The sequence below is a fragment of the Perca flavescens genome, chromosome 3 (assembly GCF_004354835.1).
Source record: "Perca flavescens isolate YP-PL-M2 chromosome 3, PFLA_1.0, whole genome shotgun sequence".
Taxonomy (NCBI): domain Eukaryota; kingdom Metazoa; phylum Chordata; class Actinopteri; order Perciformes; family Percidae; genus Perca; species Perca flavescens.
Window position 1 is genome coordinate 39,231,995 of NC_041333.1, and position 25,612 is coordinate 39,257,606.

Here is a 25,612-nt window from a genome sequence, read left to right on the forward strand (position 1 = left end):
TATGCTGGCTCTATACACGCTAAAAGTCCTGATTATTTACATGGAGTCTGGTGGAGATATGCTGACTCTATACACGCTAAAAGTCCTGATTATTTACATGGAGTCTGGTGGAGTTTGGTGATGGTGATTTCGGGGCTGTTTCATGTTAAACTAAAAGGATCTTACTCTTTAACATGCTTTTATTTAGGAGAAAAGGTCAATTATGTTGACTGTATTATCGCATGTCTCATATAGCTTTCTCACTAACAGTTTGGGCCTCATAAAGCCCCCGAAAAAGTCAGCAAAAAAGTTCTTTAGCCATCATAGGAGAAAGCCACAAAAACGATAAAAAAGCATCCATAAAGGTGGAAAAAAGCAACAAATATGCCGGGAAAAGTGACAAAATCTGCGGAAAAAGCGATATGTGATTGATATATTCTTGTCACTTTCTGTCATTTTTGGTGTTTTTGTCGTTTTGTCACTTTTTCTTTCTGACAAAAACTAGGTGGGCCAAAATGTATTGTGAACCTAAGTACATTTTGATTCTGTAGCCTACTTGTATTGTAACGGAGTATTTTTATTTCTACATTGACTTTGTAAAGTAAGCCTATCTGAGGACTTTCTTCCACCTCTGGGATTCAGTCAAAATAATAAGTTGATGACAATTCAACTCTCAAACCACAAAATGTTCATCTATCATCAGTGTGACTTTTGAAGCTGTTTAACTAAAATATATTCAAGTAAAAACGTGATAAAGACACATATACCTCCTCCACTTGCTTCCTTTTCTTCCTCCTGGCTTCTCATTGGCTACTCAGAGGCCGTCCTGCTGTTCTCTGCTCCTATTGGCTGACAGCAGAGCGAACCCAGAGGCCCGGAGCTTTTCTTTTCAATCAGTCAGAAACTGGGACCACACTCGATGCGACGCTAAAGGACTTGTGATTGATTATCTAAAGTATAAATCTGAATAATTGATTTTTATTTTCATCAGCTATTTTAAAACATGCGGCTGTCTCTCTGCTGCTGCGTTTGGATTTTAACTCTTCACACCGCCGCTCACCAGCATCTGTCTGAGCGGGAGGAGGGAGCCGTGCAGCCCGGGGGGAGCACGCAGATGCCCGGGGTCAGGACGCAGAGACCCGGCGTCGGAGCGACACCGCGGCCGCTGGACGCCAACAAGCCGGAGACGGTGAGGGGAAGCCGGGGGAAAGTCGGCCGCGGCAGGACTCCTCTGGACGGGTCAGACTCTTATTCATATATAAATACACATTCACTTTATATATGTTGTATTGTTCTGCTTTGGGCTCACATAAGGGTCGTAAATAATGTGAGGTTGTAAAAAAGTTGAATTATTTTGTGCGTGTAAAAACGTCTTGTCTGCCCGAGGTTTCAGCCTGTTTAAAGGGAGTTTTTCCTCGCCAATGTCGCACCAAGTGCTGGCCTTTGTTGTGTGTGTGTGTGTGTGTGTGTGTGTGTGTGTGTGTGTGTGTGTGTGTGTGTGTGTGTGTGTGTGTGTGTGTGTGTGTGTGGAGGGGGGGAATTGTTGGGTCTTTGAAATTTATAGTTTGGTCTATCTATAACGTGTCCTGAGATATCTCCTGGGATTTAGTTAGGATTTGTCACTACAATTGAAATTGAATTGTGTGTTTTTAAAGTCACAGAAAGCAGACTGGACCTGTGTGTGTGTGTGTGTGTGTGTGTGTGTGTGTGTGTGTGTGTGTGTGTGTGTGTGTGTGACAGAAGTATGGTGGCAAAATAATACAACAAATACCAGAGGTGGAAACAACTAAGTACAGTTACTCAAGAACTGTAAGCTACTTAAGTACATGTTGAAGTAAGCTGTGCTGCGGGAGGGCCCCTCTGGATGGGTCAGACTCATATATATATATATATATATATATATATATATATATATATATATATATATATATATATATATATACACACACACACACACACACACACACACACACACACACACACACAACTAATTATCTGTTAAAGTTTCTGTTTTTAAAGAGACTGAACCCTGGTATAGTCTAATGTATTGTAGTGGGTACTGTATATATATATTTGCCAGAATCTACCTTTTTTTGGGGGGGGTCATAGTGGGGGGTCTGGGTGTCCTCCCCCAAGGAAGTTTTAAGCATCACTGACTTCATTTCCTGTATTCTGACACACTTTTACGCACAAATCCCTTTATTAAGCCTATGTAAAGATGAAAAACAGATGATAATTCAAAATATTTCAGAATTATAATGTAAAGTATGTTGTTGCGTTTCATTGGGCATTTTTAAAGGCCCAGACACACCGACCAGACGGCCGACCATCGGCAGAAAAGCCAGTCGGACTGATCGGTCTCCCCGAGTTGGTCCAAAAAGTTCCTCAGAACACACCAAAGAGACGAGACGTAATACGTCTCCATAACAGCAGGCGGCGCTAATCTGTATCGTGAAAACTGGCGGCTGATTGGACGAACGCGTCACGTGGGTTCTGTTTTCTCCGGAAATTCAAAGCCAGACCATCGTGGCGGCTCGTTCAGAATACGATCTCATATTGTACTAGTAATTGTATTGTATTAGTTCACGAAACGTGTTTCTGAAAACATTTTAAGAGAGAAATAGTGTGTGTGTGTGTGTGTGTGTGTGTGTGTGTGTGTGTGTGTGTGTGTGTGTGTGTGTGTGTGTGTGTGTATGCAGTTGCTGAATCTGTCTTCATTTCAGATCAACAAAGGTCAGTTTGAAAGATTTTTTTGTCAGATTTTGAGAGACTCTAGTCACGCTCATCCCGCTCGCCATTTCTGGGTTAGCTCTCCACCAATCAGATGTGTCGTTTGAATCTGACGGCCCCCTTGGATGGACAACGGCACGGGACACACCCAACAGACTCGAGTCACCGACCTCGACTGTCAGACGACCGATTATCGGGTTGGTGTGTATGTGTGTATGTGGAAATCCTGGAGCCTTCTTAGTGGCTTTACTGGGTATACCTGCATATCACGTAGACTGAACCCTGGTGTGTGTGTCCTAAGTATGGTGGCAAAATACTAGGGCTGTGTTCGATTGAAGAAATTCTTGGTCGACTAACGCTCATTCAACTGTATCGACTAATCGATTAGTTGATTTAATCGACAGATCTGTAAATCTGAGTTTCTCCGCAAAGAGTCTTGCAAAAGCACCACTTTAGTTCTCGTGTTTACCAGAGATGTGCTCGTACGTTTCTTGGAATTCAGCATGAAAAAAGCATCAAACATGACTAATGGACTAAAGAAATCTAAGTTGACTAAGACCAAAACCACCGATTAGTCGACTAATCGACTAAAAGGGAGCAGCCCTACAAAATACTACAACAAATAGGCTAACGAGGTGGAAAGCAGTGGTAGAATGTAACTTAAGTACATTTACTCCAGTACTGTAATAAAGTACAAATGTTGAGGCCCTAGGGCTGCGCAATATGCAGAAAATCAAATAATCACGATATTCTTCACCAAATACCTCAATGTCGATATTGCCACGATATTCTAGGGTCGACAACTGGTGCTTTAACAAAATGTTATTTATTACAATGAGATTTTTGATAAATTATCAGCAGACATGTCAATGTAATGACTAAGTGGGTTGCAGCTTTTAAAACCAGGAAAAGACAATTTTATTACAATTTTACGATATCCAAAAGACGATGTCTAGTCTCATATTACGATATAATATTGATATATTGCCCAGCCCTAGACATTACATTACATGTCATTTAGCTGATGCTTTTTTTGGTCAATATTGAAATCGCGATAATTTAACACGATTACTTGTTGTCTTATGCAATGATTTTGCAATTATTGAACTTAAAAAAACCGTGGAAAAAGTTAAATAAATCAACAGAAAAAAGCACATACAGCTGTGGAATTAGCCTTAATACTATTCCTATTTAAACTTTATTTCTTCATTCAGAACCCAAAGAGAAAGTAAGAGTTTACTTGCAAAACGTAACGAGCTAAATAATAGTTTCTCTCCATTACTCCGTTTTTGTGATCATTGGGAGCTGAAATCATAATCACGATTACATTTTGATTAATTGCACAGCCCTAGAGCAACGAGGGGTTAAGTGTCTTGCTCAGGGACACATTGGTTGATGTATCACAGTGGGAATTGAACCCTAGTCTCCCACACCAAAGGCGTGTGTCGTATCCACTGGGCCACCCAGTGCACCCGCTGTAGGCTACTCTTTCCCCCTCTGACAAAGAACTCCGTAGAAACGTCTCATTTGAACTCAAACAACCATGTTTTTCTGAACTTAACGAAGTAGTTTTGGTGCCTAAACGTAACCAAACTGGCCCTGCTCCACCACATTAACCACGTGTTTAAAGATCGCAGATAGAGCAAGATGTGAGGACGTATTTCAGCCAGCGCTAGCTGCGCTATTTTATGAAACGCTCCCGTGACTCGTACTCGAGATATAGATTTATATATTTACTGTATATAAAAGACATGGGGAGCAGCCGAGCATCAGCATCTGCAGACACCTCAGGAACGTGTGAAGTTAAGTGTGTGTGTGTGTGTGTGTGTGTGTGTGTGCGCGCGCGCGTGCGTGCGTGTGTGTGTGCGCGCGTGTGTGTGTGTGTGTGTTACCAGCCTCAAGTGCAAGTCTGAGTGGCAGTCAAGTGATGGATGCAAAGTCAACAAATACACACTAATCCTAAACTCTGTGAACTGGAGTGTGTGTGTCTGTCTGTGTGTGTGCAGAGCGGATTTAAGTTTTAATGGGTGTGTGAAAAAAGTCCTGGACTTCAAAGTCCTGTCAGACTGTTTACAACACACACACACACACACACACACACACACACACACACACACACACACACACACACACACACACACACTGACCCAGAGCTCGTGTCGGGACTCTTCAGAGTCGCGTCCCTTCACGTCAGCCTGTTGACGAGCTAACAGCTCGGTCTGAGGTCTGACCTGAAACATTTCTCTTACACTTCTAAACATGCGACTGCACCTGTGCCACCTTTTTTTTTGTTGCAGTTTTTGTCACTTTTAACGACATTTGGGGCGCATTTTTCAACGTTTTTGCCACTTTTTCTGATGTTTTTGGCGCTTTCTTCAATATTTTTGCCACTTTTTCCGATGTTTTGGGCATTTTTTTTCAATGTTTTTGCCATCTTTCCCAATGTTTTTGGCTTTTTTTTGGGGTCTTTATGAGACCCAAAACTGTAGAAGAGAAAGCTATACTTGACTATAATATAGTCACAATATTTTTATTTTTTTTTTTTTTTTTTTTTAATTACAGGGACAGTGCATATTAATAAACATTTTAGACAGAAGGCTATTTTTCATCTGCAGTCCCTAAACAGATGGTAAAAAAAGTCACCCTAAAAGAAGGTAAAGTTACATATTTACATAACAATATAACATTTAAAATTAGAGATGCACCGATTAGAACTTTCTAGGCTGATTCCGATTTTCTTTGAGTTAGGCCAGCCGATACCGATTTTAGCCGATTCCGATTTCCTTTTTTCTAACCACTTTACAGCACACCCAAATATTTATTTTCTATCTTTTCTTTAATAGAACATTTTTTGAACAGATGATGAATCACTATAAAACAGAACTATATAAATGACTCCTGGTGTGGGAAATTCACACACATCTAAAGAGCAACGTTAGAACCATTTCCTTCTTTTCACATCCAATATCGCACTTAATATGATAAACATAGTCTTGCAGCATAAAGATATTTCTCAAAACACACACGCAGGCCTGTTTGAACGTCAACAGTAACGTAACCTGAAAACATAAAACGTCACACAGATGATTTAACGTCACCGCTCATTTTACACACAGTTGAGCGACAAACTAAACGCAGGGGGGAGATTACTAGGAGCGGTATGAACCCCCACTAACCTGGAAAGCGTTTTAAACAGTAACGTTAATACAGCGTCTCTTTTATTTATCCGCGGTTTTCATGTTCAATTTATTCAGCCTCAGAGGGGAGAGAGAGCGCGACTGAGATCAGTAGAGCAGACGGCTCTGCAGAGCCTTGTATAATTACGACTTTATGACATTTCATAAACAGCTGATTGAGTGGCGGTGCGCTGATCTTGCGTGATGTTAATCATGCGGCGCCCGAGTGAATTTGACCGGCATAAAATCGGCATATGTCAGACTGATCTGCCGGTCACGTGAAAATCAGCCAATTCCGGTCACCGGCCGTTAAATCGGTGCATCTCTATATAAATTACATTTGGTAAAAAGTACTATTAAGCTGAAATGTACCTTGTGTTGTCTTCCAATCGACAATGAAAAGAAACACTGCCCTTGTTTTTTGTGGGTTTTTTTTTTCAACATTTTCATCACTTTTTCTGTTGTTTTTGTCGCTTGTTTTCCATTGTTGTCACTATTTTGAAGTTTTTGCCGCTTTCTCAAACCTTTTTGACATTTTCTTCCGGTGTTTTTGAAGTTTTTATGGTTGTTTTTTGGTGCTTTGGTGCCAACGTTTTGTCACTTTTTTTTGACATCTTCGGCATTTATTTCAACGTCCCATATTTCTGATATAAAAAAAAACTTTGAAAAACTGGTCAAATTTGACCCGAGGACAACATGAGGGTTAAAATCTCTCGCATCTTCTCGTCATCGGCCGTGTTCGTAAACTCTAAAGAACACGTGTCAAACATAAGGCCCTCGGGCCGAACCCGGTATCCGCCCGCATACATATTTAGGTTCACAATACAATATGGCCCAGCAAGGAGTTGTTGCTTTTTCCAAATGTCTTGGTGCTTTTTTTATGCTTTAGGTGCTTTTTCCAACCGTTTGGTTGCTTTTTTAGACAATTTTATTTTTTGGCACTTTTTGAGACAATTTTGTCGCTTTTTACAATGTTTTTGTGGCGTTCTCCTATGATGTCTAAGGAACTTTTTTGCTGACTTTTTGGGGCTTTATGAGGCCCAAACTGTAAAAGAGAAAGCTATATGATACATGCAATAAAACAGTCCCGATATTTGACTTTTTTTCTCTTAAATAAAAGCATGTCAGTAACCTCTACATGCCCGACCATTAGTGAAGTTGAGTTTGACACCCTCCCCCTGCTCTGAAGTCACGCTTTAATCACGCGAGATTTCCTGGTTTGAGAGTTGACCCTGTGGTTGTTTGGGAAGCCGTTAGTGTAGTGTTGGGCTGCTCTGGATAAAATCCTTGCTCTCCACACACGGTAGGAATAAAACTGTTAAATCTATCATTACACATGGTTATGTGTAGGAGTCTCACATTTTCAACATCTGTTAAGGTTGTGCGGGCCGGCCGTATATCTGAGTTTGAACGTGCCGGAGGAGAACCTTTCTCTGTGAGTCGGGGAGTTGTGTCCGAAGCATCTGTGGAAGATCAAACAGAAATGTGAACAGAGAGTTCAGTGTTCCTGCAGGAGGAAGAAAGCCGGACCCTTCATTTTGAAGTTGAAGGTGTTGTTGAGAGTGGAGCTGTGAACAGAGATGCCGGTTGTTGCTCCATAACGTTCTGCTGACGGCTTATATTTGTTCTTTCAGTGAGCAGAACAAGAGAGCCCTTCAAAGTGACATTTAAAGGAGCAAATGGCTGTTTCTGTTTCGCTGTAGAGCTTTTAAATCTTTTTTTGAACCCACTGTACAGCAGCGCGAATAATGTTTTGGTAAATAAAAGTCTCTTTAAAGAGGAAGAATCCAGCGATGTCAGCGATAGATTTACCTAAACAACAGCTTGGACCTGGAAAACATTTAGATGCTGATGAAGAAAGGAGACAAAAACTTGGAAAAAGACGATAGAAAGAAGGAAGGAAGGCAAGACTGGGTTGTTATTAGTAGGAAAAACTTTCAAAAAAGAGACACAACTTTCAAAAAAAGCAATAAAAACTTAGACAGTAGAAAAAAAGTCAAGAAAAGGTCAAAAGAAATGACAAAACCTTCAAAAGAAAAGGTGACAAACTTCAAAAACAGCCACAAAAACATTGGAAAAAAAGCAAGAAACTTGGAGAAAAAATAAAGAATTAACAACTAGGGATGTCACGAGAACCGATACTACCGACACCGTCCGGTTTTCTAAAATGACAAAACGCAGACAATGCCCAATTTATTTGAAGCACTGAGAAAATCCGATATCACCATATTCTTGACCAAATACCTCGATATTGATATTGCGGCGATATTTTAGGGTTGACAATCGCTTTAACAAAATATAGTAATGTGGATATAATGACTAAGTGGGGAAAAGGCAAATAATGGAACAGCTGGAACAGTCTGGTAAGTTCAGAACAGTACATCACTTTACTGTAACGCAGCCTTTAAAACCAGGAAAAGACAACACTTGTGTCATATTACGATATCCAAAATCTAAGGCGATATCTAGTCTCATATCACGATATCGATATAATATCGACGTATTGTCCAGCTCTACCGTAGAGCACCCGTTAGCGCCGATGCCATTGTTAGCAGCATCGGTGCTGCGCCTCTTCTGGAGCTGATGGGGGGGGGGGGGGCAGTACACGCTTCAGAGTGGTCCAGTCGATACTTTGAGAACAACGAGGTCACGAAACATGTGGCACTTCCGGTACATATCTTTCGGAAAAATAGTCGCTTTGGGGTCTGAACTTTCAGCGAAGATTGCGCAGAGATCACCTGATCAACTGGGTTACAGGTTGCCAGGTAGAGGGTTACAGGTTGCCAGGTAGGGGGTTACAGGTTGCCAGGTAGAGGGTTACAGGTTGCCAGGTAGGGGGTTACAGGTTGCCAGGTAGAGGGTTACAGGTTGCCAGGTAGAGGGTTATAGGTTGCCAGGTAGGGGGTTACAGGTTGCCAGGTAGAGGGTTACAGGTTGCCAGGTAGAGGGTTACAGGTTGCCAGGTAGAGGATTACAGGTTGCCAGGTAGAGGGTTATAGGTTGCCAGGTAGGGGGTTACAGGTTGCCAGTTAGAGGGTTACAGGTTGCCAGTTAGAGGGTTACAGGTTGCCAGTTAGAGGGTTACAGGTTGCCAGATAGAGGGTTACAGGTTGCCAGGTAGAGGGTTATAGGTTACCAGGTAGGGGGTTACAGGTTGCCAGGTTGAGGGTTATAGGTTGCCAGGTTGCCAGGTTGAGGGTTACAGGTTGACAGGTTGCCAGGTTGAGGGTTATAAGTTGCCAGGTTGAGGGTTATAGGTTGCCAGGTTGAGGGTTATAGGTTGCCAGGTTGAGGGTTACAGGTTGACAGGTTGCCAGGTTGAGGGTTATAAGTTGCCAGGTTAAGGTGACAAACAGGTTGAACATTGTATAGGGTGGATTGTGTGAATAGGATGTGTTTCATACAAGATCTGGCAACAGGTCAACATTAGACAAACATTTTGGTCTGATTATTAATAAAGGAGTTTGGGCCGTGCGAATTACGGGAGTTTCCAAGGAGGAATAACAAACCGGGAGGGGTCCGGGAGATATAGGGCTAAAGAACGGGAGAAACCCGGGAAAAACGGGAGTGTTGGCAGCTATGCTCTAGCTATATAATTCAATGTGAGTAGCTACACGAATGTTGAAATGACATGAAATGCCCGGTGTCCCGTGTAGCTGTGATAAATTAGCCTGAAGCTAATGCTTACCTGATCAGGAGGAAATTAGCCAACTCGGCTTCCTTTTGGGCTCGAAGCTGTCTCCATCTTTACCCAGACGGGTTAGTTACGTCTCTGGTCACACAGCTGTTAGAAACAGGCCGGTGGTTTTACCCAGGACCTTTTAGAAAAGAAGCCCGGAGGTCTGGACTGGGTCTGGGGACACTGGTTGTTGCACTATGACCATTCATTGCACTTTATCATGTTGTTCTATGCTCTGTTACACATGTTTTGTATGTCTTGTTCTGACATTTTGATGTTTTTCAACTATTTTAATAAAGGAGTTCATCCCCCCCCCTCCTCCCCCTATAATAGCATTACATAGGAGTGACTGTGACTCTGACCAGACTGTGTTTTTACAGGTTCAATACTGTGTGTGTGTGTGTGTGTGTGTTTATATGTATGTGTGTGTGTGTATATGTCTGCGTGGGTGTATCTGTGTGTGTGTGTCTGCGTGGGTGTGTGTGTATGTCTGCGTGGGTGTGTCTGTGTGTGTGTGTGTCTGCATGGGTTTATCTGCGTATCTGCATGTGTGCTCGCTTGTGTGTGTGTGTGTGTGTGTGTGTGTGTGTGTGTGTGTGTGTGTGTGTGTGTGTGTGTGTGTGTGTGTGTGTGTGTGTGTGTGTGTGTGTGTGGTACACTATAGGCTGTCTGAGAAGAGTTTCACCTTATTTGTAAAGCTAATCAATTAACTTTATTCATGATTCAATAGAACAGAACATTAAAAACGAGGGCGAAGATTTAATGTATTTAGACTTAGGTTTGACCTGGTGTGTGTATAAGTGTTCAAAGTTTAACCTAATAATATGATCTGATAACGGATTTTAAAAATGACACCACTAGGGCATTTCACTGTCCCAGAGGAGAGAAGACACTAGAACAATATTCACATTTAACAAGCTGACATCAGCTTTTTCCCGGTTTGAGACTTTTTTTGGAGCATTTTGATCTATCCGCGTGTATAAATGTCCCATTTAATGCTTTCTCATCGCTGCCGCATTCAATTCCCAACTTTGTTATGCTGCTAATAGCGTTTCAGCGTGGCCCAGCCTGACTCGTTCACAAGTTTGCTGTCTGGGCTGAGCATGTGAAATGATGCTTATTGGCATAATGAAAAATATATATCACTAAACTGCAACAGTTATTGATTCAGTCAACAAACAAGGGGGTTAAAAAGATTCTATTATTGGACTTTAATTTAGATTTTACACATTAAGATCAATTTACAGTTTGGAGACTACAGATTTTGTTACGATAAGTGTCTCTTACAAAACTGGACGCGGAGTTTAAAAAGAAAACATGGGCATTTACCAGGCAGCAAAGCTCTAACAATAAGACCCAGATTATTGGGTGCATTATGGGAAATGTAGGTTCCAGGAGATTGACGCATACAAGGGACTAAAAATCTGGATATCTTCGATCATTTCTTCTCTAATCTGTCTTTTGTGAGTACCCCAAATTTCTGGAAGACAGAATTCCTAGGCAGATTTTTGCCCTTTCATACTACTCGCTACGGCGTCAATTCACACGCAATCGCAAGGTAATGTAAGTCAACGGAGGCCAAACGGCGTTGATAAACACGCTAAAAATCGAGTGTGCGTCTTGATAACACGCCAGTGATGGCATACGAATCGGTGTGTCACACATGCGCCATTTCATGACAACTAATCGATAGCTGTAATAGACCTAAACGCTAAAACGAGATTGATGCAACAAGACTTAAAGAAATGCAAAATGAGTCCAAAGTACAAATAAAACAAGTCACAATCACAAAGAGACACAAAATGCCTAAAAAAATAGACCTTAACGTGAAAAATAGTTTGCGATTAGTTGAGGACTGATTGATGAAAGATGGCGTCAGATGGATTTAACACGCTGAGAGACGAGGCGAGGACGGAGCGCCACAGCGGCGAGAGAAGAGGCCGTTTTCTGACGCTGCGTCTCTGCCGAGGATTAGATCATTACTCACAGTGGGGTGGCTGTTTTGTTGCAGTGGAGGAGGCCCCCACCACACACACACACACACACACACACACACACACACACACACACACACACACACACACACAGAGACACACACACACACACACACACACACACACACACACGCTGGGTCACAGGAGTACGTGGCAGGGAGTGTCTAAACAGCTTTACATTAAAATACACACACACACACACACACAGAGACAGAGAGACACACACACCCCAGAGACACACACAGAGACACACACACACACCGGAGACACACCCACACACAAACACACACACACACACACACACACACACACACACACACATGCACATACACACGCACACACACACACACATGCAGATACACACACACACACACACACACACACACACACACACACACACACAGAGACAGAGAGACACACACACCCCAGAGACACACACACAGAGACACACACACACACACAGACACACACACACACACACACACACACACACACACACACACACACACACACACACACACACAACACACACACACACACACACACACACACACACACACACACACACACACACACCCTTCCTGTTACACACACAGCTGGGGAGTCCCTTTGATGAAGTGATGTAGTTTAGTGTTGATCTGCTAATTGACTCCTGTTTTTTTCCCAGAAGGCCGATGGGCTGACGGTGAGGGTCGGCTGCAAACACCCGTTTTAATAAAACAACCAAACAGCTGTTTGGTGAATGAAAACAGACTCGGCAGCGCTCTGTCTCGGTGAGCGATAAATCCGTCGGGGACTGTCTCCGAAAATCCCCTCCACATGGCTGGAAACATCTGGAAACATCTGGAAACATCTGGAAACATCTGCACTTCAAAGTCTTCTAGCGGAGCTCTGAGTCTGCAGGTGCTCTTCTAGAAGGTCCACACGTGTCGGCTGCGAAAATAGGGAAAAGCATCGAACCCTCGGTGACGCCGGCTGGCGTCATTTACAGTCCTGCTACAGTGATCTCGGTGCACCGGGTGATTTTACCTCCAGTAGGGTTAGGGTTACTGTGTAACTAGGTAACTGGGTATCTCCTAAGTTACCCCACTAATAATGCCCAAAACGATACCAAACTTCTACACTGGGACAAATAGGTTATGTACTCATAAAACGATGGATTGGGAAGTTTGTAAGTACACCAGAAGTTTATGTAAAGAACACTTGCCTGCTGGCTTCTGCTCTCTGCTGTTGCTACCACCCAGGAGTAAGAGTGCTTAGGGACCGCCTACAAATTACCGAAACACCGAAAAGAGATGCAACAAAAATATTTATTAATTTAACTTTTTTTTTTTTAAGTAAGTGCTGTAATATAACTAGCAGGAGACAAGTTATAATTGAGGTAAGTTTGGAGACATTGGACAGTAGAACATTTATTATGGAGGTACATGATGCCCTTCTCATGCTCGCATGGGTTTGATAAGTTCTTGCAGCAGTTTTTGGGTTCCGTTTGGTACCCAGATTTGGTGCTGAATGTAAACGTTGTTGACCACAATCTCTCCAAAATCTCACATTAGGACACCAGGAAAACATCTAAGGAAAAAATCAATGCTGAGATTTTGTTTTACATGTATTTAGGGCTGGGCGATATGGAGAAAATCAGATATCACAATATATTCTTGACCAAATACCTCGATATCGATATTGCGGCATTATTCTAGGCTTGAAAATTGGTGCTCTAACAAAATACCTTCACACTTAGATTTTAGATAAAGAATCATCAGTAATGTGGATATAATGTCTAAGTGGGGAAAAGGTGAATAATAGAACAGCTAGAACAGTCTGGTGAGTTCAGAAAAGTTCATCACTTTACTGTAATGCAGCCTTTAAAACCAGGAAAAGACACTTGTGTCATATCAGGATATTACGATATCCAAAATCTCAGACGATATCTAGTCTCATATCACGATATCGATATAATATTGATATATTGCCCAGCTCTATGTACGTTTATTTATTTTTTTGAGATTTCTGCAAGAATTGCATTTCTCAGCGATTCGATGTCGAGCACTTTGTGTTCTGGAAACTGCTCAGAAACCCCCAAAACTGGGCCATTCTCAGAGGTTAAAGGTCACGAATCTACGAGAAGATACTCGGAAACCTACTGTACCGGAGGTAGAGGTACTACATCATTCTTCCCAGCTCAGGTATACAGGGAGAACTGGAATAATCCTGTTATTCAGCCCATAGCATGTAAACGCACCGAGGGCCCTATTTTAACGATCTAAGCGGCTGGCCCCGGTGTGTTTAGGGCCTGTCCAAATCCACTTTTGCTAGTTTGACGGCGGTAAAAAGGCTCCGTGTGCCGGGCGCCTGGTTCTAAAGAGTTGTCCTTAGTGTCTTCATTAATCAGAGGTGTGTTTTGGGCGTAACATGCAATCAACCAATCAGAGATCAGCTCCCATTCCCTTTAAAAGCCAGGCGCGTTTGGACCTTGGAGCATTGCTGTTATGATGGAGGATTTACACCCTAATATTTTTATTAGTAATCTTCTGCATGTGTGTGTGCTGCTGTGTGTAACAAGCATAGTGTGTGTCTCTGTGTGTGTAACAAGCATAGTGTGTGTCTCTGTGTGTGTAACAAGCATAGTGTGTGTCTCTGTGTGTGTAACAAGCATAGTGTGCGCGTGCGCTGTGCACGAGCCTAGGAGCATTTTACTAATAATCTGTTAAAATAACAATGAAATGCTGCGTTATTGACTTTATACCAGGTTTTTGTTGGTCAATGGTGCGATCACTTCCCGCTGCCTCAAGATAGCAATACGCCCAGAATGCTCCTGAACACACCTCCCTGTAAGACCAGCACGCCCAGAATGCACCTGAACACACCTCCCTGTAAGACCAGCACACCCAGAATGCACCTGAACACACCTCCCTGTAAGACCAGCACGCCCCAGAATGTACCTGAACACACCTCCCTGTAAGACCAGCACGCTCAGAACGCACCTGAACACACCTCCCTGTAAGACCAGCACGCCCAGAATGCACCTGAACACACCTCCCTGTAAGACCAGCACGCCCAGAATGCTCCTGAACACACCTCCCTGTAAGACCAGCACGCCCAGAATGCTCCTGAACACACCTCCCTGTAAGACCAGCACGCCCAGAATGCTCCTGAACACACCTCCCTGTAAGACCAGCACGCCCAGAATGCTCCTGAACACACCTCCCTGTAAGACCAGCACGCCCCAGAATGCACCTGAACACACCTCCCTGTAAGACCGGGCCACAGATGGGAGCAGGTCCATTTGCTATTTAAACGACGTGGGCGCTGGACGGGAAACTGACAACTGGGTCGGTCTTAAACTAGCAAAGACACTTGGGTCGGCGCTTTGTGCCGCGCTGGGTGCAAGATAGGACCCAGACTGTCTCAAATCAAAGCAGATTTCAGGGCCCATTATTTGGTGTTCTACCTGAGCTAACTCTGAATTTGGCCGATTTAGTGAGTAAATGATTTGTTAATAACTTCTTGGTAAATCAACTCTCTCCTTCTCTCTGCAGTCCTCACGTGTGTGGCGATCGGTGTTGTGTCGGATGGACTTTGTCGCCCAGAACCAGACGATGCACCAAACGTGAGTAAAGTCGTGTCCCACTTTGGCCCTGTTCAGACCTGGTTCTAACATCCGATCCCATGTGGACCAACGGGACTCTAAATGCATCTCCAGTAGGGCTCGGTAATGAATTCAAAAATGTTTTCGGGCAAAGACCGAATTGACTCTGAAGAACCGAAAAATGCCTCGTTATTCAATACCCAGTTCCTGTCCCTAAGGGGTAAATCTCATCAGAGTCAGTGAGCCAATCAGCACGCAGCATGCTTCTACCAAGATCTGATAATGTCTGTGATTGGCTGTCTGACGTTACACTTCGTAGGAGAAGCTGAAAAATAAAATGAAAAGATTTGTGTAATGTTGTTATTTCTTTTCATTTTATAATAGAGGCACACACACAGACACACATACACAGACACACACACACACACACACACACACACACACACACACACACACACACACACACACACACACAAAAGCCCATTCAGGCAGTTCACAGAGTTTAGGATTAGTGTGTATTTGTTGACTTTGCAGCTGTCACTTGACTGCCACTCAGACTTGCACTTGAGGCTGGTAAAACACACACACACACACACACACACACACACACACACACACACACACACACACACACAGTTCTGGTTCTGCAGAGGCTCCAAGCAGAGCTTCTACCGTAGCGATGTACTGTAAATGGCCTGAAGATTATACTTGTGTGCTTTGTGTGTGTCGATTTTTTGTGTGTGTGTGTGTGTGTGTGTGTGTGTGTGTGTGTTTAGGGAGAGTCTTGTACAGCGAATGAGTGATTGTGTGATTTTCTTCTCTTGCTTTCCCAGCTGGTCACCCTATGGAACAATAAACAAACGTGAATAAAACATTAGGATTGTGGGTAGTGTAGTATTTCTCCATAAGGTTGGGATTAACATAAAATAAGGTTGATTTCATACAGACTCGTGCAGAAACTTGACTTCCACAACCTCGTAGCTCGGGGTCAGTCTACCTCAGGTGGTTTTGACATTAGGGCTGACCGTCCTTATGGAGGAAATGAACTGGGTCTTTAACTCGCCGAACCACACTGCCGAGCTCTGTTACCGCACATTTTCATTCTTCCTCACCGCTGAAAACTACAGAAATCAGCAGGATAAAAATAAAAAACATTAACATAAGCAAGTCCATCCAAACTCCCAATAAATAAATACAAAGGACGTGCACACACACACGCACACACACACACACACACACACACACACACACACACACACACACACACACACACACACACACACACACACAGATCCAAATGGTTTCTTTCAGGTCAGGATTATACTCGGCTGTAAAATGTTCTACACAGAAACTCGTGAATGGAAACAGATTTACCCGCTCTGTCTGGAGTCTTTTACACACACACACACACACACACACACACACACACACACACACACACACACACACAGAGGATTAAATAGTCTTTATTTCTTGATTTGACCTCCTGCCACTGTGTAGTCTAGCTAGTCTTTTACACAGACACAGACAAACACACACACACACACACACACACACACACACACACACACACACACACGTAAGTCCCAGTGGGCACAGAGCCCACAGAGTAAAGCTGTACTGTTTGGTCACATTGTCCAAAAAACTGGTTGGGTGTCTGGAAACTTAGACACACACACACACACACACACACACACACACACGGACAAAAGAAATGCAGATCAGTTTGTATTTTCAGAAGTTCTGAAGAGATGAGAAAGACTCTAACGTTAACACTGAGCCTAAAAGGACGCGCTAACGAGAATATTCCCAGTCTGGAACTCATTTCTCTGATTATTACGACACCACTTGAATGCAGCAAATTCCCTCACTCCAACCTGTTATTGAAAGTGGAAAAATGATTTGTCTCCTCTCCTCTCCTCTCCCTCCTCTCCTTGTCTCCTCTCATCCTCTCTCTTTCCCTCCTTGTCTCCTCCTCTCCTTCTCCCACTCCTCCTCTCTCTTTCTCTCCCTCCTTGTCTCCTCCTCTCCTTGTCTCCTTGTCTCCTCTCCTCCTGCAGCCAGGTGCGTTCCCCGTTGCCGTAGCACTGCGTGGTGCCGGCAGCCTAACCACTGTGTGTGTCGGCGAGGATTCCGCGGTAAGCGCTGCGAGCTCTCCGCGCCGGCCTCCGTCCCTCCACGCCACGCCGTCGCCACGGCAACGACCAGCAGACCCGAACCAGAACCAGGAGACCCGAGTCCCCCTTTCGCTCTCGGCGCCGAGGTCCCCGACGCCGATCGGCATAAATCAGCCAGGTTTGGATCTCAAGATTCAAGATTTCCTTCATTTGTCATTTTAACATAAAATCGGTCCATCAGTCCTCCAGAGTACCCCTAAGGGGACACGTACCCCCATTTGAGAACCACTGATTTAAAGGAACAGTCTCTTATTCCCACTGCCTTGTCTGATCTGCTTTGGGACAAGAAGTAACAGCCGGTACTTGTGTGTGTGTCTCTTTCCCAGATCTGAAACTGAAGACGTAGGAGGAGTTTCCAAAGTGGAGGAGAACCAAACGTCCCCCAAACGTCGGCCGGCGGGACGGAGAGCCCCGAGACCGCAGACGCCCCAGTCCCAGGGACCGCAAGAAGCCTCAAAAACAGAAGACAAGATCCTGATCCCACAGTCTGGTTCAGGAGCCTCCCTCTCCTCTGGGTCCTGGTCCCACGCTGAGCCTAGACCACCGCTGGATGTGGAAGAAACGTCCGAAACGGAAGGTCAAAGGTTAACTCGTGAGTCGGACCCAGAGGCTACGACTAGAGCTGGGCAATATATGGATATTGTATCGATATCGTGATATAGTGACACTAGATATCGTGTTAGATTTGGGATATTGGGATATTGTAATATGGCATAAGTGTCTTTTCCTGGTTTTAAAGGCTAATTACTAGGGCTGGGCGATATGGAGAAAGTCAAATATCACGATATTTTTGACCAAATACCTCGATATCGATACCGCAACGATATTGTTGTGTTGACTATCGGTACTTTCACAAAATATTTACACAATGAGATTTTAGATAAATAATCACCAGTAATGTGGATAGAATGACTAAGTGGGTAAAGGTGAATAACAGAACAGCTATAACAGTCTGGTAGGTTCAGAAAATGACATCACTTTACTGTAATGCAGCCTTTAACACCAGGAAAAGACACTTATGTCATATCACCATATTACGATATCCAAACTCTAAGACAATATCTAGTGTCGTATCACGATCTCGATATAATATCGATATATTGCCCAGCTCTACTAATTACAGTAAAATTATGTACTTTTCTGAACTTACCAGACTGTTGTAACTGTTCTATTATTTGCCTTTACTCACTTACTCATAATATCCACATTACTGATGATTATTGATCTAAAATCTCATTGTGTAAATATTTTGTGAAAGCACCGATAGTCAACACTACAATATCGTTGCGGTATTGATATCGAGGTATCTGGTCAAAAATATTGTGATATTTGATTTTCTCCGTATCGCCCAGCCCTAGCTACGACACCGTCTAAAGTCCCGACTGTGGAGTCAAACTTGCGGCTGAGAGGAATGGACGGGCTGAATTCGCCGAGGGGACGGGAAACCGCGGGCGACGGCGTGGCGGGAGAGGAGAAGACGCGGGAGGAGAGAAGGGACTCCGGGGAGGAGGAGGAGGAGGAGGAGGAAGAAGAAGAAGAAGAAGAAGAAGAAGACAGAGGAGGTGGCTCACAGAGGGGCAAAGAAGCAGCCGCTCAGGTACGAAGAACTTTGATTTCTTTTCTAATCTGCAATAATGAACATTTCACTGGCTGCCGACTATTTCAGATTAAAAACACACATCTCTACTCCTCTCTTACTTACTTACTTACTCGTCTTCATCCGCTATGGGACATACAGTGGCACTCATGAGTATAGGAACCCCTCCTAAAGTTGACTAAAAAGAGGAATAAAAAAAAATCGTCTTTTGGAAATTGATCTTAATGCCTTAATTGAAAAAAATTAGGAAAAATCCAACCTTTTGAGAACACTAATTTTCTTTGTGAATGAATAGTGTATCATAAATAAATAAATGTTCTTCCTTAAAATACAGGGGGCATAAGTATACATACCCCATGTTAAATTGAGGCAGGCAGATTTTTATTTTTAAAGGCCAGTTATTTCATGGATCCAGGATAAAGTTCCCTCGGTCTTTGGAATTAAAATACCCCCCCCCCCCCCCACCCACCCACACACACACACACACACACACACACACACACACATCATCACCTACCCTTCACCATACCTAGAGATTGGCATGGGGTACTTTCCATAAAATCATCTCTCAATGCAAATCAAACCAGCTATTAGGCTAACTGAAATAAAACCATGCCAATCTCTAGGTATGGTGAAGGGTATGTGATGATGTGGGGGGGGGTATGGTGAAGGGTATGTGATGATGTGGGGGGTATGGTGAAGGGTATGTGATGATGTGGGAGGTATGGTGAAGGGTATGTGATGATGATGGGGGGGTATGGTGAAGGGTATGTGATGATGGGGGGGGTATGGATGAAGGGTATGTGATGATGTGGGGGTATGGTGAAGGGTATGTGATGATGTGGGGGGTGGGGGTATGGTGAAGGGTATGTGATGATGTGGGGGTATGGTGAAGGGTATGTGATGATGTGGGGGGTATGGTGAAGGGTATGTGATGATGATGATGGGGGGTATGGTGGGGGGGGGGTATGGTGAAGGGTATGTGATGATGTGGGGTATGGTGAAGGGTATGTGATGATGTGGGGGTATGGTGAAGGGTATGTGATGATGGGGGGGGGTATGGTGAAGGGTATGTGATGATGTGGAGGTATGGATGAAGGGTATGTGATGATGTGGGGGTATGGTGAAGGGTATGTGATGATGTGGGGGTATGGTGAAGGGTATGTGATGATGGGGGGGGTATGGTGAAGGGTATGTGATGATGTGGGGGTATGGTGAAGGGTATGTGATGATGATGGGGGTATGGTGAAGGGTATGTGATGATGTGGGGGTATGGTGAAGGGTATGTGATGATGTGGGGGTATGGTGAAGGGTATGTGATGATGTGGGGGTATGGTGAAGGGTATGTGATGATGTGGGGGGGGTATGTATGGATGAAGGGTATGTGATGATGTGGGGGGGGTGAAGGGTATGTGATGATGTGGGGGTATGGTGAAGGGTATGTGATGATGTGGGGGTATGGTGAAGGGTATGTGATGATGTGGGGGTATGGTGAAGGGTATGTGATGATGTGGGGGTATGGTGAAGGGTATGTGATGATGTGGGAGGTATGGTGAAGATGTGATGGGGGGGTATGGATGAAGGGTATGTGATGATGTGGGGGTATGGTGAAGGGTATGTGATGATGGGGGGAGGTATGGTGAAGGGTATGTGATGATGTGGAGGTATGGTGAAGGGTATGTGATGATGTGGGGGTATGTGATGATGGTGAAGGGTATGTGATGATGTGGGGGTATGGTGAAGGGTATGTGATGATGTGGGGGGTATGGTGAAGGGTATGTGATGATGGGGGGTATATGGTGAAGGGTATGTGATGATGTGGGGGTATGGTGAAGGGTATGTGATGATGTGGGGGTATGGTGAAGGGTATGTGATGATGTGGGGTATGGTGAAGGGTATGTGATGATGTGGGGGTATGGTGAAAAAACATTATGTGATGATGTGGGGGTCTTTAGCTTATGGATGAAGGGTATGTGATGATGTGGGGGTATGGTGAAGGGTATGTGATGATGTGGGGGTATGGTGAAGGGTATGTGATGATGTGGGGGGTATGGTGAAGGGTATGTGATGATGTGGGGGTATGGTGAAGGGTATGTGATGATGTGGGGGTATGGATGAAGGGTATGTGATGATGTGGGGGGTATGGTGAAAGACACCAAGATTCTTAACTATGTGATGATGGGGGGGAATTAAGTGAAGGGTATGTGATGATGGGGGGTATGGTGAAGGGTATGTGATGATGTGGGGGGTATGGTGAAGGGTATGTGATGATGTGGGGGTATGGTGAAGGGTATGTGATGATGGGGGGTATTTTAATTCCAAAGACCAAGGGTCTTGAAAGGAGCCAGTTGAGGTGGTTCGGGCATCTGGTAAGGATGCCCCCTGGGCGCCTCCCTAGGGAGGTGTTCCAGGCCCGTCCAGCTGGGAGGAGGCCTCGGGAAGACCCAGGACTTTTTTGGCCAAAATGTCCTCTACTGGAGGGATTATATCTCCAACCTGGCCTGGGAACGCCTAAGATCCCCCAGTCGGAGCTGGTTAATGTTGCTCGGGAAAGGGAAGTTTGGGGTCCCCTGCTGGAGCTGCTCCCCCCGCGACCCGACACCGGATAAGCGGATGAAGATGGATGGATGGATGGACCAATTCTCAACCCTAGAATATCGCCGATAATAATCGATATCGAGGTATTTGGTCAAGAATATACCGTGATATCTGATTTTCTCCATATCGCCCAGCCCTAGTTCCAGCTCTTGTGTCACAGTTCTGCGCCAGGTGGTTTTGGGCCTCCCAGGTGTTCTTTTGCCATGTGGTGTCCACCACTCCTCCGGCTTCCCGTTGTCTTGTATAGTACTTGTATTTAGTTAATCTCTTCATTTATTTTGCAGTCTGTGTTTCGTCTCAAAACTATGAAATCTAGCGTTTAAAAGAAGAGAGAGTGTGCATTGTGTCTGTTCAAGCAGCAGGTGGCGCTGCACCCCTGATAATACACACTGTAAATACAGATGTAAATACTGTACAGTGGAACTCGCACTACAGACTGCTGAGAAATGACAGCAAACATTATTGTATATATGCATGTGTATCTATGTGTATGTATGTATGTGTGTCTATGTATGCATGTGTGTCTATGTGTATGCATGTGTGTCTATGTGTATGTGTGTGTATGTGTATGCATGTGTGTCTATGTGTATGCATGTGTGTCTATGTGTATGCGTGTGTATGTGTATGCATGTGTGCCTATGTGTGTGTGTCTATGTGTATGTATGTGTGTCTGTGTATCTATGTGTGTCTGTGTATGTATGTGTGTCTGTGTATCTATGTGTGTCTATGTGTATGCATGTGTGTCTATGTGTATGTGTGTGTATGTGTATGCATGTGTGCCTATGTGTGTGTGTCTATGTGTATGTATGTGTGCCTATGTGTGTGTGTCTATGTGTATGTATGTGTGCCTATGTGTGTGTGTCTATGTGTATGTATGTGTGCCTATGTGTGTGTGTCTATGTGTATGTATGTGTGCCTATGTGTGTGTGTCTATGTGTATGTATGTGTGCCTATGTGTGTATGTGTATGCATGTGTGTCTGTGTATGTATGTGTGTCTATGTGTGTCTGTGTATGTATGTGTGTCTGTGTATGTATGTGTGTCAATGTGTATGCATGTGTCTGTGTGGATATATGCATGTGTCTATGTGTGCATGCATGTGTAAATGTGCTTGTTGGTAGGTAGATCAACGGTACATGTATGTGTATGTAAACATATATAAATAAGTATCAAAGTATCAAATTTGTTTTTAACTAAAGTATAAAAATAGAAAAGGGGGGGTTAGGATCAGACATGTTGTTTCCTGCTCCTCTCTGAACATGGGAATGCCTTTTTTTGAATCACTTTCACAATCATTTTGGAAGATTATGCTGACATGTTCTTATTTATCTGTTATTTTTAAAATGTTATTAACTATTAATATAAACTAAAACTACTTAATTATGGTCTGTAAAATATCAGAATGAATAAACAGACAACAGAGAAATGACATGTTACGGCAACATACAGACTTTTACTTCAGATAGAAAGAGGAGACGTTTGGGAGACGTTTGTCTCTTCAGTGTCAACAATCAAAACATCCCAGAGGTCAGAGGTCGGGGGTCGGGGGGTCAGAGCCGGGGTCAGGACGGACTGTGGGAAGACTGATTCTGGGGGATTCTGGCTAGTTTCTAACCCAGTGGTTCTCAAGCTTTTTTTCAATAATGTTCCCCCCCTTTGAACAGTTGTTTTTCGGCCATGTACCCCCTAACCAGTGCAGATCATTTTTGGTAGAAAAAGAAAAAGTCTCTCTAAAGAGGAAGAATCCAGCGATGTCAGCGATTGATTCACTAAACAACAGCCTTGGACCTGGAACACATTTAGATGATGATGAAGAAAGAAGACAAAAACTTTGAAAAAGACGGTAGAAAGAAGGAAGGAAGGCAAGAATAGGTCAAAAAATAGCGATTAAAAACTTGGAAAGAAGAGACACATCCTTATCCGTCGTGTGTGGAGCCACTGCCGTGATTAAAGTTGTGATGAATTCTCTGTTTATCGTCTGCAGGAATGTGAAGCTGAGATGTTTACGTGTCGCGGGTCAAAACAAGAGCAATCTGTTTTATTATTATCTTCCTCATCCCCTAAATCTCCGTCAGACCTCCCTCCATTCTATCGGTCGGCCTCGGGGAATAACAAACCGCCAGCTGTATTATGTGTATTGTAATGTATTTCTGTGAATGTGTGTGTGTGTGAGTGTACTTTGAGTACACAATGTATTTCTGTGAATATAATGTGTGTGTGTCTGTCTGTGTGTGTATGCGTGTGTGTCTGTCTGTCTGTCTGTCTGTGTGTTTTAAGTATATAATGTATTTCTGTGAATATTGTGTGTGTGTGTGTGTTTATTTTGAGTATATAATGTATTTCTGTGAATGTGTGTGTGTGTGTGTCTGTGCATTTTGAGTATATAATGTATTTCTGTGAATATGTGTTTGTCTATGTGTGTCTGTGTGTGTGAGTGTCTGTCTGTCTGTCTGTCTGTCTGTCTGTGTGTTTTAAGTATATAATGTATTTCTGTGAAAATAATGTGTGTGTGTGTGTGTGTGTGTGTGTGTGTGTGTGTGTGTGTGTGTGTGTATTTTGAGTATATAATGTATTTCTGTGAATATAATGTGTGTGTGTGTGTGTGTGTGTGTGAGACAGTCTGCGGGAGGCCCAGGCCGTGCTGCTGAGGAAGACTCTGTCTCGGGGAGGAGGAGGAGGAGGAGGAGACAAGATGGCCGCCCTGCTGATGAAGCACATCGAGAAGGAGAGGAAGAAGGTTCTGGTAGAAACCAGCGTGAAGACTTTCTTCACTCAGAAGGGCCAGTACACGGTGCACGTCTCTGCCGAGCCAGGTCAGTCCCTTTCTGCAGAGCTGAACACACACGTTCACCGTCTTGTTTCGGGGAAAGACGTGACTAGAGGTCGACCGATATGGGTTTTCTCTGGCCGATGCCGATCTTTAGAAATCAGGGTCAGCCGATGGCCGATAAATGCTGCCGATTAATTTTGGCCGATATGTGCTTGTTTTTAAACCTCTATTTGAAAGATAAAATGTAACACTAATATACACAGAATTTCTCAACAAAAACATTTATTGAACACTTCACCAATCTACACTTGTATAATGTAAAAACATACTGTATATTGTATAAATAATGTATGAAAAATATATTAAATAAACGAAACAGGTAAGAAGAAAATAAACTTTGTCAAATAAACTTTTAAATGAAAAAATGAAGTTTAGTGCACTTAGCAGCATTTAAACTGCTGAGAATACAAATCTGCAAGCTTCACAGAAAGTGACACGTTAATATTAATCTCAACACTATTTAACTCCTGTTGAATCACATCAGACTAGGGCTATCTAAAGTCAATTCTTGTTCACCTTGTTTGTTAGATCATTGTTCATTTGTTGAAGTGTTGTATCTGTGTTTTGGGGATCCTACTGTTACATGTCCTGTTGGACTCATTAGGATCTTATCTGAGCAGATTTCTGTCATTCAAACAACTCTGAGTTGTAATTTAAAACTAGTCCGGCCAATTTAATAAAAGTAAGGTTTTTATTCGTGCTCTAGTCCATAGATGCAGTTAATGGATACAGGCACGGAGAACTGAAGGCTCTGTTAGCAACGATTAGCTCCGTTAGCGGTTAGCTCCGTTAGCGGTTAGCTCCGTTAGCGGATAGCTTCAGTTAGTGGATGGGACTGTCACGGACAAGGGTAACAACCAGACTCTGATAAATGACATTCGGGGAGCTTCCACAGCGGTGTGGCCGCGGTGTTTTGTACAGTTTTATTAGTACAGTTAAACAAGGCGATCAAGGCAAGAACACCAGCAATATGCTAACGGTAGCGTCTGAGCCTAAAGTGAGAAACACACAGCGCAAGAATTCACGAGGGGAGGGGCTGGAGGCAGCTGGTCTGTTTAAAAAATGCCAAAAATCGACCGATTAATCGGTCGACCTCTAGACGTGACTGCTGTGAAGTGACTAGTGAGATATTCGGGGGTCAGAAATGTTTCATCAGCTTCAGGCAAAACACACCGCTACATTTCTCAGTTTAGTTTGTAGCAACTCTCATCAACAAGTCAAGGTGTGTTAATGATTATATCACACACACACACACACACACACA

At 43.6% G+C, this 25,612-nt stretch overlaps 2 protein-coding genes across 2 annotated transcripts in view; both read left to right on the forward strand.

Moving 5' to 3' along the window:
* The window catches only part of LOC114553116 (zinc finger protein 271), a 687,947-nt gene that overhangs the window by 489,645 nt on the left and 172,690 nt on the right, over window positions 1-25,612 (forward strand). The window lies entirely within an intron of this gene.
* LOC114552953 (latent-transforming growth factor beta-binding protein 2-like) lies at window positions 931-24,837 on the forward strand. The gene is made up of 7 exons (XM_028574049.1): window positions 931-1,218; window positions 15,098-15,168; window positions 17,208-17,442; window positions 17,651-17,916; window positions 18,677-18,803; window positions 24,138-24,331; window positions 24,833-24,837. The coding sequence occupies exons 1-7, from the start codon at window positions 983-985 to the stop codon at window positions 24,835-24,837; spliced, it is 1,134 nt and encodes a 377-aa protein (XP_028429850.1). The 5' UTR covers window positions 931-982.